The sequence below is a fragment of the Microcebus murinus genome, chromosome 10, assembly GCF_040939455.1.
Source record: "Microcebus murinus isolate Inina chromosome 10, M.murinus_Inina_mat1.0, whole genome shotgun sequence".
NCBI classification, from domain to species: Eukaryota; Metazoa; Chordata; class Mammalia; order Primates; family Cheirogaleidae; genus Microcebus; species Microcebus murinus.
Genome location: NC_134113.1, coordinates 79,057,824 through 79,070,175, shown reverse-complemented (window position 1 = coordinate 79,070,175; position 12,352 = coordinate 79,057,824). Strand labels below are relative to the sequence as shown.

Sequence of the window (12,352 nt, the reverse complement as noted above, 5' to 3'; positions counted from 1 at the left end):
TTCTACAGAAAAATGGCAGAGAAGTCAGTATTAAATGTATTAAACTGGCTTTCTTCTTCAGGAAAAACTATACTAGGCCTCTGTTTTCTTGGGTGATACCATCCTATAAGCAAACTAATCTGAATTTTTTTCATCTAGAGATAATGTACAAGCCTTAGAACTCCTCATTCTCATGTTGCTATTTAGGTACATAATTAAAATCCAAGTTAAAAAAAAAGATTCAATAATATTTAGATGCCAAAAATCTTAAGGAAGTAGATAAGTTTTAAAGAATTGGGACAATTTAAAAAGTCGTCGGAGAAAGCAATTCGTGAAATTTTTTGACCCTTAGTACTTAGTCGTCTTTCAAAAGCCATCAAAGGATGCCAATAAAACAGTTAGGTATTTAATTATTCTGTTGCCCTATATATTTCCCTACTTCTTGCATTCACACAACCTGGTAACCACACCATCACTTAACAGAGAACAGAATGGCTAGACTATAGCAAAAGAGCTTAATCTCATTAGCTGCATTCCTAAGGATCTCCATATGCCCCAGGCCCCTCATCTGCCACCCATAATCAATCTCCTTCCATCAATTACCCCTCAATATCCTCCACCATCCATAAGGCCACAGCCTGGCAGATACAGGAGACAAGTGACAGGGTCTTTATATAACACACTCACCACTCGAATGGCCTTGACCACCTTCGGGCACACCCAAGTCTATTCCTTTGTTTGCAAGGGCACTCAGCCCAGCAACGGCTCACCAGGAGATCTTAAGATCATGTTGTTTTTAGACCTGCCATCCCAGCTCTCCAAGTTCCTTCCCTACCTCACTTTGTGAACTTTCTTTCCAGCATTTTTCTGTGGGGGAAAAGGATACTTTGCTCCCAACTCCTTGCCAAGTCATCTCAAGACTTCAGGAAAATGAAAAGTACCACCTCTCCCTCCCCAAAATTTCAAAGCCATTATCACTTCTGCCAGAGAGAAGCTCTGCCACCATGGGAGGTGTTATACTTGTCAACTTAGAAAACAGTGATTAGTCTTGATCAGGGGAGGGCAAACAGCATTGCTCTTTCTTCATGCATCTATCATTTACGTACTGTCTATGGCTGCTTTAGTACTATGATGCCAGAGTTGAGTACTTGTGTTACTAACTATATGGGCCACAAAGCCTAAAATACGTACTATCTAGCCCTTTACAGAAAAGGTTTGCTACCCCTAGGTCTTGAAAATCAGGAGAAAGAAATCATTAATGATGCTATGGGGGGCTATTTCAAGGTACTACTAGAAGTTTCAAACAAGAATAGACAATGATAGCATGTCTACCAAAGTACCCCCAAATAGGGAGTCAGTTCGCACCTCGGTTCCGATGAATGTAGGACGAATATATAGACTAGCAGATGTTGAATAGGGTACCCATTCTTGGTCCAGTTTCACAAGCTGTTGAATACACTCTAAAAGCTCTTCCTCGTCAAACACCTGAAAGAATAAAAAACATAATAAATGATGGAATTTTCTCCCAATATAGCAATAAAGAAGTGATTCTTATTGAAGCTTTGAGACTGTTAAAAAAGTAATAAAAATAATCCCAACACAAAGAAATGATAAATGTTCAAGGTGATGGATATGCCAATTAAATTGATCATTACACATTGTATGCATGCATTAAATCATATGTACCTTATAAATATGTATTATTATGGAACAATTGAAAAATTGTTGTAATTAATAAAACCAAACAAAAATTATTTTTCTGTGATTTTTGTTCTCCAAAAATTGTGGTGGGATGGTTAACTATCCACACAGGAAAGACAAGAAATTAGACCCCTATCTCTTACCATCTTCCCAAATCAGTTACAATTGGATCATATGCCTAAATGAGACAAAACATTAAGACTTTTAGGAAAACATACAAAATATCTCTGTGACCTTAAGGTAGGAAAAGATTCTTAAATAAGAGATAGAAAACAAATCACAAAGGAAAAAAATAGAGAAAATTTGTGTAAAACTTAAAGGACTTCTGCTCTTTTTTTAAAACGTACAAAAAGCAACAAACTGGTTATTGGTAGCAAATAACCAACAAAGTATTATAGCCAGCATATGTTAAGATGTCCTAAAAAATCACTAAGAAAGAGACAAATAACCCAAGAAGAAAATGGGCAAAAACAAAGCGCAGTTTATTTCTGAGGAGAAAAAGGTTTTCATATACTAGATGAGTAATGATTTGTAAAAATAATTTAAATAGTTTCTTCTCACTTGCAATGCAGAGAAACATACTTCCCATACTTTAAGAAACATGACAGGTTACATTTTTGAAGGTAGAAATAAGTCAGAAAGCAAGCATCTAAATAGAGCTCACTGCATCAGCCTCCTGAGTAGCTGGGTCTATAGGCATGCACCACCATGCCCGGCTAATTTTTTCTATATATTTTTAGTCAGCCAATTAATTTCTTTTTATTTTTAGCAGAGACGGGGTCTCGCTCTTGCTCAGGCTGGTTTTGAACTCCTGACTTTGAGGGATCCGCCCACCTCCCAGAGTGCTAGGATTACAGGCATGAACCACCGCGCTCAGCCATAAATACCTTCTTGACAATGGCTTACTGCTATGATTAAGTAGGTAAGAAATGTGAAACCACATAACACAATTTGTAGCAGAGTTGATGTCTAATAAATATAACTTTCCTTTCCTTCTCGCCCCATGTTAACATATGGGGCAATACTTTAAAGTATTCCCCAGTGATTTATCTGTAATGGATATAAGAGTGAAATTAAAATCTAGTCCAAAGAATTTACCTTAATTTCCTTTCTGCTTCTACATTATGGCCTCTAAAAGAGGTAGGTGAAGCCTGGGTTACAAAAATAGAGGAAGAAGAATATAGGTAAAAAAGAGTAGTTACTTGGACTTACCTGTCCCCTTCTCTTCCATGCACAGTTTAGGCTAAGTTCCTGAAGGTTAGATGTGCAGAATATATAAAAGAAGGCAAAGACTCCTTTCAGTTCAGAAAGGCAACCTGGTCATGTCTCATGGGACAGAGTGATCTAAGTCACCTCCAGCCTAGATGTGAACCATAGGATATAATTCTAACCCGTCTTATGATGAATTCTGCTCCATAACAAACAACATAATAGCTAGGATCCAATGGCTATGAGAAACCTTTTTGCTATCTTTTTTTTGAGACAGAGCCTCACTTTGTTGCCAGGGCCAGAGTGCTGTGGCCGTCAACCTAGCTCACAGCAACCTCAAAACTCCTGGGCTCAAGCGATCCTCCTGCCTCAGCCTCCCGAGTAGCTGGGACTACAGGCATGCACCACCATGCCTGGCTAATTTTTTCTATACATATATGTTTTTAGTTGTCCAGCTAATTTCTTTCAATTTTCAGTAGAGATGGGGTCTCGCTCTTGCTCAGGCTGGTCTTGAACTCCTGAGCTCAAACAATCCACCCACCTCGGCCTCCCAGAGTGCTAGGATTACAGGCGTGAGCCACTGCGCCCGGCTTCTGCTATCTTTTTTTATCTCAAAATAAAACTTAGAATAAAATATCAAAATAATTTAATCACTATATACTTGGCTAGTGTCTAAAGCAAGTAGGCAAAATATCCCCAAAATATCTGTGCTGCACGTATTTTTCATTTTCAACATTATCATTTCATGTGGCCATTACATTTTATTGTAGTTGGAGGTATATTTTCTGCCCTTATCCTTTTGTCCCTCACATACACATTAATCCCCCCTACCCCAGATACTCATTAAAAAAAGAAACCTTGTGGATTTACCAATTGGTATTGGTTATTTCCTTGTATTCTTAACCTTACTAATTAAAGTAGATCAGAAACATACTTCCAGAGTTCTTTTGCTTATTTAAAAAGAAGAAAAAAAATAAGAATAAATAAAAATATAAAGATTAAATTTTTTTAAAAAAAAGAAAGCGTTATTTAATAAATAAATAAAGTAGATCAGAAGTAACTTCAATGTTCAGATGATTTGTATTGAATATTGACCTAATTATTCGGAAGGATTTGTTTGGTGGTAAACACAGTGACCCATTACATTAAAAGAAACACAAAAGTCCTAAATTTACATACCGGCAAAGTGGCCCTCACAGCAGATCGATGCATTCTATCCATGTTGAGGTTTGGCCGAAACAGTCGAATTTTATTATCTACCCCTCGGAATGCCTTCAATCCTTCAAATAACTGAGGATAAAAGAGAAATAAATCTTAAAGGGTAACTCAATGAAAACATCCCGTGTTCAAGAGACTGGCTTTCCTATGGGTGCTCATCTCTTTAATTGTGTAAAGCTGTTGACATTGACCTCAACTTGAGATCATTACATCTAGAAAGGCCAACGGTTAACAGGACTGGTTACAGCAACTCGAGGGGGACAAAGAAGTCCTTTTATTACCAGAATTGGTGGGAATTCAGAGTTAACCTTAGTAAGAGCCACACTGCTAAATAGCATTTAGGTGTTATCAAAAGGAGTTGGGAAGAACATCTTCAGTCATGCAACATGGGCTAACTGCCAAGGCAAAGGGGATGGAAACCAAAGGCCCCATGGCACCCTGATGCCCAAAGAGTACCCCTGTATCCCTTCATTTAATCTGGCTCATTCAAATGTTGGTAGTGGATAGTCCAGATGTGACCATAGCTGGTTCAGTCCCCCATATCGTAGAAACTAGGCAACTCAAGACTATACAACGTTAGAGCACATTAGTCCCCTCAAATCAAAGGACTGCCCCAGACAAACCACTGAGTAGAGATTTGAAAGGATCTGAAGTCAGTACATACTGATAAAGAGAGAACAGAAAAATCAATAATTTTGTGGGAAATTTTAACACAGGTTCTCTAAGTAATTGATCGAACAAACAGGCCAAAAGCTCAGTAAAGATAGGTAATGTTTGTACAACAGAAATAACAAACTTACCTTAATGACATACAGAGCCTTACACTGTACAGAGCCCAGCTGTAAAATTCACATGCTTCCCAGCCATAAGATAAGCCAGAAAACAATACTAAAAATATAACTAGAAAATATCCACATTTTGGAAATAATCCATTACTAAATAAACAATGGATCAAAGATGAGAAAGAATGGAAATTAGATAGGTTGAACTGAATGATAATGAAAAGTAGAGACTTTAAAGATTTATAGCTTAAAAGCTTACATGAGAAAAAAAGAAATACGAATCATGTAATACAATCAAAAAAGTACAAAATTAGGTGTGGTATTAAGTGCAAATATATTGTTAATTTATTAAATAAAACAGGACGAAAGCCTCAGTTAAAAGATAAGGTTGTCAGATTGGACTGAGCTGACAACACCTGAAACAAAAAGATATGGAAAAAAATATATCACATAAATACTTTCCAAACAAAATTAAGCTGGTCAAGTCATATTACTAAATATAAAAAAACAGACTTTAGGCCGGGCGCTGTGGCTCACGCCTGTAATCCTAGCTCTTGGGAGGCCGAGGCGGGCGGATTGCTCGAGGTCAGGAGTTCAAAACCAGCCTGAGCAAGAGCGAGACCCCGTCTCTACTATAAATAGAAAGAAATTAATTGGCCAACTGATATATATATAAAAAATTAGCCGGGCATGGTGGCGCATGCCTGTAGTCCCAGCTACTCGGGGGGCTGAGGCAGAAGGATCACTCAAGCCCAGGAGTTTGAGGTTGCTGTGAGCTAGGCTGACGCCACGGCACTCACTCTAGCCTGGACAACAAAGTGAGACTCTGTCTCAAAAAAAAAAAAAAAAAAAAAAAAAAAAAACAGACTTTAAGTCAAGAACAATTACTGAAGATAAAAAAGGTACTTCATACAGTTCAATTTACTTCACAATTTTAAAATTGTACACACTTAGAACAGCTGTTATAAAAAAGACAAAAGATATGTATTGGCGAGGATGTGGAGCAGGGGTCCTCAAACTTTGTAAACAGGGGGCCAGTTCACTGTCCCTCAGACCGTTGGAGGGCCATTGGAGAGTGCGGCGCACATTCCACACATGCGCACTGTGGGCCCGGGACCAGTCGGCTGCTAAGCAGGACAGGCAGCGGTGGCAAAAACACCCGGAGGGCCAGATGTGCTAGGTGGCCCACATGTGGCCCGCAGGCTGTAGTTTGAGGACGCCTGATGTGGAGAAAAACGAACCCTTGTACACTGCAGGTGGGAATGTAAATTAAGCCTTCACAGAAAACTTTTTGGGGTTCCTCAACAAACTAAAAATAGAACGACTGTATGACCCAGCAATACCACTTCTGAATGTGTATCTTTCTCTCTCTATTTCTCTCTCTCCAAGGAATTGAAATCAGTATGTCTAAGAGATATCTGCATTCCATGTTTACTACAGCACAATTCACAATAGCCCAGATAAACAGGCAACCTAAGTCTCTATCAACAGATGAATAAAGAAAATGTAAGATATAATACATAATATTTTTCAGCCTTAAGAAGGAAATCCTGTTACTTGCAACAGCATGCAAGAATCTGGTGGATGTTATGCTAAGTGAAAAAGTGAGGCACAGAAAGACAAATACTGAATGATCCCACTCATATGTGGAATCTAAAAAAGTTGGCCAGGTGCAGTGGCTCACACCTGTAATCCTAGCACTTTAGGAGGCTGAGGCGGGAGGATCACTTGAGCTCAGGAGTTCAAGACCAGCCTGAGCAAGGGTGGCGAGATCCTGTCTCTACTAAAAAAAAAAAAAAAAAAAAAAAAGAAAAGAAAAAAGAAAAAGGTCAAACTCATAGAAGTAGAGATAGACTGGGGAAGAAAATGTATTCAAAGAAATAATAACAGAGAACTTTCCAAACTTAGAGAAAAAAAAAATCAATATTCAGGTATAAGTAGGTCATGGAACAGCAAGCAGATTTAACCCAAACAAGACTAGCTCATGCATTTAATAATCAAATTCTCAACGGTCATGAATAAAGAAAAGGTCCTAAAAAACAATAAAATATAAAGGAGCTCCAATATGTCTGGCAGCAGATTTCTCAGTGGAAACATTACAGGCCAGGAAAGAGTGGCATGATACTAAAACATAAACTTATCAAAAATAACCACAACTTTTTGACATATATAAAGCTATATGTATGGAAACAACAAAAAGTCCAAAAGTGGTGTGTGGTGTGTGGAGTTAAAGCTTAGAATTTCTGTTAGATTTCTCTTTGCTTGTCTATGTTTGTTTGTAAGCAGAGTTGTCATATGTTTAAAATAATTGCTTATAAAATGTTTTTTGCAAGCCTCATGGTAACCTGAAATCAAAAAACCTACAACAGATGCACAAAAAATAAAAATTAAGAAATTGAAACACACTACGAGAGAAAATCACTTTTAACAAAGACAGGAAAGAAGGAAGAAGAAACAGAGGGCTACAAAACAACCAGAAACCAAATAAGAACATGGCAATAGTAAGTCCTTACCTATCAATAGTAACGTCAAACGTGAGTGAACTAAACTCTCCAATCAAAAGACGTAGAGTGGCTGAATGGATAAGAAACAAGAGCCAACTATATGTTGTCTGCAAGAAACACAGTTCGCCTATAAAGTTACAAATATGGCCGCCGGGTGCAGTGGCACACACCTGTCATCCTAACATTCTTGGAGGCTGAGGCAGGATGATTGCTTGAGCTCAAGGGTTCAAGACCAGACAAGCCTGAGCAAGAGTGAGACCCCATCCTCAAAAATATAAAAACAAAAAACAAAAACAAACAAAAAAAGAAGACACACAAACTGAAAATAAATGGATGGAAAAAGATATTTCAAGTAAATGGAAATGAAAAAAGAGCAGGAATAGCTATACTTCTATCAGACAAAATAAATTTCAAGACAAAAACTGTAAAAGAAGACAAAGAAGGTCATTATATAATGATAAAAGGGTCAATTCAGCAAGAGGATATAACAATGCTAAATATATATACACCCAACACTAGAGCACCAAGATACAGAAAGCGAACAATATCAGAGCTAAAGAGATAAAAAACAATATAATAAACATTGAAGACCTAAACACTCCACTTTCAGCATTGGACAGATCATCCAGATAGAAAATCAACAATGAAACTGGACTTATTCTCACTATACACCAATGGATCCAATAGATATTTACAGAACATTTCATCCAACAGCTACAGAATGAATTCACGTTCTCCTCAGTCCATGGATCATTATCAAAGATAGAACATGTCAAACCACAAGTGTCCCAAAATTCAAAAAATTGAAATCATACCAATTATTTTTTCTGACCACAATGGAATAAAACTAGAAATCAATAACAAGAGGAATACTGGAAAATATACAAACACATGGAAATTAAACAATATGTTCTTGAATGACCAGTGGATCAATGAAGACATTAAGAAGGAAATGTAAAAATTTCTCAAAACAAATGAAAATGAAAACAAAACATATCAAAACCCATGGGATACAGTAAAAGCAGTAATAAGAGGAAAGTTCATAGCACAAAGTTCCTACATCAAAAAAGTAGAAGTTTCAAAGAAACAATCTAATAATACATCTCAAAGAATTAGAAAAATAAGAGCAAACCAAACCCAAAATTAGTAGAATATGAAATAATAAAAATCAGTAGAGAAATAAATGAAATTGAAACCAAAAGATCAACAAAACAAAAAGCTGGTTTTTTGAAAAGGTAATCAAAGAAAATAGAAACACCTTTAACCAGACTAAGAAAAGACAAAAGACTCTAATAAAATCAGAGATGAAAAAGGAGACATTACAACTGATATTGCAGAAATCCAAGGATCATTAAAGACTATTAAATGGTGCTGGGAAATTGAGTATACACAAGTGAAAAAAAACAAATTGGATTCTTACTTCACACAAAAATCAACTTCTAGGATTAAGGTCCAAACTGTGAATGACAAAATCAATATAGGATGTCTCTGTAAGATAGGCACAGGAAAGGAGTCTTTAAACTTGTACAGAGAACTTCAGGGTCCCTGGCTGTTCTTCCTAGGCATATTCATTTCATTTCCTGTTCACTTGTTCGGTGAATACCGAGTGCCTACTATGTGCCCAGGTTTGTGCCAGGTGCCGTGGGCAGGGTGGTGAGCAAACCAGCCATGACCTTGTTCTCAAAGAATTATCTTTCTTTTTAAACCTCCCCCCAAAAAGTTAGGCAGGTATTTTTATTTCATAGGGTTTTTCCACAAATACTGTTGTTGAAACATCTCTTCCATTTATGTTTCAGGCTTTTCCCATAGGCTTAATTTCTCCTTTTCTAATGCTTTGAGATGCATTGTTAGGTCGTTTCTTTGAAACTCTTCTTCTACTTTTGTGATGTAGGCACTTTGTGCTATGAATTTTCCTCTTAATACTGCTTGGGATACCACATTATTGGATACAAACTTGATTTTTAAATTCAATAATAGTTATATTTTTAATCCAAAATTAATAATCTGAGTAATATCTTTGAACATGTTTCTCTTCTCCTCATCAGGCCTGTTGATCCTAAAATCCATCTTATTTTTAGTGTTGTAACTATATGTGGGTAATAAATATCTGAAAGGTTTTTTTATTTTGGGGGCCTTTTTTTTTTTTTGAGAAGGGGTTTTGTTCTATTGCCTAGGATAGAGTGCAGTGGCATCATCATAGCTTTCCGGCAACCTCAAACTCAAACCATCTTCCTGCCTCAGCCTCCAAAGTAGCTGGGACTACAGGTACATGCCACCATGCCCAGCTAATTTTTTTCTACTTGTAGTATCCTAAATTAAAAAATCTAAATTGGCAAAACTAATCAAACTAGCATTCCAACTCATCTAAATAAATTTCCAAAGACTTTTCAAAAACCAATAACCACCAAAATTTTTAATTTTCAAAAATGATATTACTCCTTCCTCATTTACTTCTTATCAGCTAGCAATTCTCAAAATGTGGTCCCTGGAGGAGGAGAATTAACATGACCTGAAAATCTATTAGAAATCACACACTCTGGAGGGGGAGCCAAGTGATTCTGATGCACACTAAATTTAAGAACCAGTGCCCTAGGCTTGGCCACATCCCTTCTTTCAAATTTAAAAATATTTTATTTCTTCACCTGAACTAAGAGATCTGTCAAAAGAAAAAAAAAAAGAAAAAAAATACTTTATTTCACATGCTCTTTATTACACCCTATGACATGGTGAGGGCAAATAATGAAAGAACGCATTTAAGTGGATACAGTTAAGAGACTAAGCTGGGAATGGGAACTTAAGCTGCTACAGTCAACCTTTTTTGGGTACACATGGGCAGTAAATATGTTTCCAAAATTACGTGAATTTTTAATTTGGAACAAGTTAATTGGACAAGACTCTCAGTTATTTTAGTGTATATGTTTAGGGGTTATATAATAGGAATCCCACATTGGAACCCTGCCTCTACCCTTGAGGCTGTATAATCTTGGACAAGAAACAACTTTTCCGAGCCCGCTTTTGTAATCGATGAGGCTACTGCTTCAATAGCTGACTGGGCTATCACTATACACGAAGCATGGCTCTACGGGCTTAAATGAATTAATGTATTTTATACTTATAAGAATATGATGAGGTAGACATAATCACTACCCCAATTTTATACATAAAGAAATTAAAGCACAAGTGATTAAATTCCCCAAGTCACAGAGCTCCTTGCAGAGCAATTGAGATGGAATTTGAGCCCAGGAAGTCTGACTCCAAAACCTGAATGCTTAAGCACATCCTTTCCTGCTCAGGATAATTAAATGAGATGATTCACATAAGGAGAATACAAGGCACATTGCAGGAATTCAATAAACAAAAGTAGTTACTGTAACATTATATCTATTAATATTTTACTATTACCATCTTTTAGTACCTTACTAGGGAGACGACTATTTCCAATACCCACAATATCCTGGGAAAGACATCCAGCATATTAAAAAGAAATAAAATAGGGATTAAGGGATTAAGGAACTAGGGAGTATATTGTATATCTGATTAACTGTGTATGCTGAGGACCAAGAAAAGAATTCTCAAAACATTTTATGCTTGTAATTATTTCAACTCATGCCTGAAGAAGGACATTTAATTACATGTCCCTTAACATATATAACTACACATTATTACTGGTCATAAAAACAGGTGTTAGCATTAAAATCTAATCATAATATTGTACTCAATGACCCCTTCTCAATTAAAAGAGCTGAGAACAGAGGTGACTTAGTAAAAAATCAACAGGACTGTTTTTTTTTTTATTGCTAATTTTCCCTCCAATTGTCCTTTCTATTTGCTCCAAATGATTGCTTTATTAACATCACAGAAAAATTAAGATTATCTGAAAAATAAATTCCTAGGATTTATTCTCAATCCAATTGTCTACAGGAAAAATTTTAAAGATATTTTTGACCTCCCATAGTAAACACAATAAAGTCCACATTGCCCAAAAGCTATTTTAGCAAGCACAGTGAAGGGCAGTGAAGGACAAGCATGCCACCACCATGAAATCCCACGGACTTACTTCCACTGCATAGTGCAAAGCCGATGAGCCGGGGTGCAGTGACAGGTTTTCAAAAGGCTTGATATGAGGTTTCTCCCATCCACACTCTGAGGACCACTCCACTGTCAACATGTGATCCGTGAACACAGTTCCGAAAACCAGAGCCTTTGGGTCTGGTTTTCCCTTTAAAATGGTGGCTGGTGTGATTATTAGATCTTTAGCCTGGGGGGAGAAAAATCAGCACCATTATTAAAGAACAGTAACTGAACATCCATTGGATAGATGACACAGAGGGGAAAAAGCAAAATCACATGACTCTTCAATGTTGGCGACACGCACAGAAATTGAGCCCTGTGTGAGCCAAACCAATCCTGCCTGCATTCAGCATTTGGCCTACATGCACTGCCTGATAGATCATCAGAACCAAATTTCACGTGATATTCAGAAACAAAGACAAAATATCAGGTGCAGTAAAATGACGCAAAAAAGCAAACATGTCCCTTCTTCACTCTCATGAGAGGACCCATGTGGAGCACTTGGGAAAGAAGAAAGGGGTATCGCTCGTAATAAAAACAGCAATGCTCACAATGATTTGTTAATGTCATTAAGAAATGAATTTATTTTTTTTAAAAAAATGAATTTCTACTTCACAACGGCTATGCTCCATCTCCCCCAAAGAATTCTTGGCACAAGTCTTCAAAATCCTCTGGATGCCCTGTAGAACAGCAGTCCCCAACCTTTTTGGCACCGGGGACCATTTTCATGGAAGACAGATTTTCCATGACTTAAGCGGGAAGGGAATGGTTTCGGGATGATTCAAGCACATTACATTTCTTGTGCACTTTATTTCTATTATTATTACATTGTAATATATAATGAAATAATTATACAGCTCACAATAGGTCGGGGACGCCTGCGTGGAA

General features: G+C 37.0%; 1 protein-coding gene across 5 annotated transcripts in view; it reads right to left on the bottom strand.

Moving 5' to 3' along the window:
- Nucleotides 1–12,352, bottom strand: part of BCAT1 (branched chain amino acid transaminase 1) — a 113,683-nt gene that overhangs the window by 43,829 nt on the left and 57,502 nt on the right. For all 5 annotated transcript variants that reach the window (XM_076007569.1, XM_012739565.2, XM_076007571.1 and 2 more), the window contains exons 3-5: nt 11,451–11,651; nt 4,069–4,179; nt 1,345–1,464 (exon numbers count right to left, since the gene is read on the bottom strand). In XM_076007569.1, the coding sequence (XP_075863684.1) occupies nt 1,345–1,464; nt 4,069–4,179; nt 11,451–11,651 (432 nt within the window). The remainder of the gene's footprint in view (nt 1–1,344; nt 1,465–4,068; nt 4,180–11,450; nt 11,652–12,352) is intronic.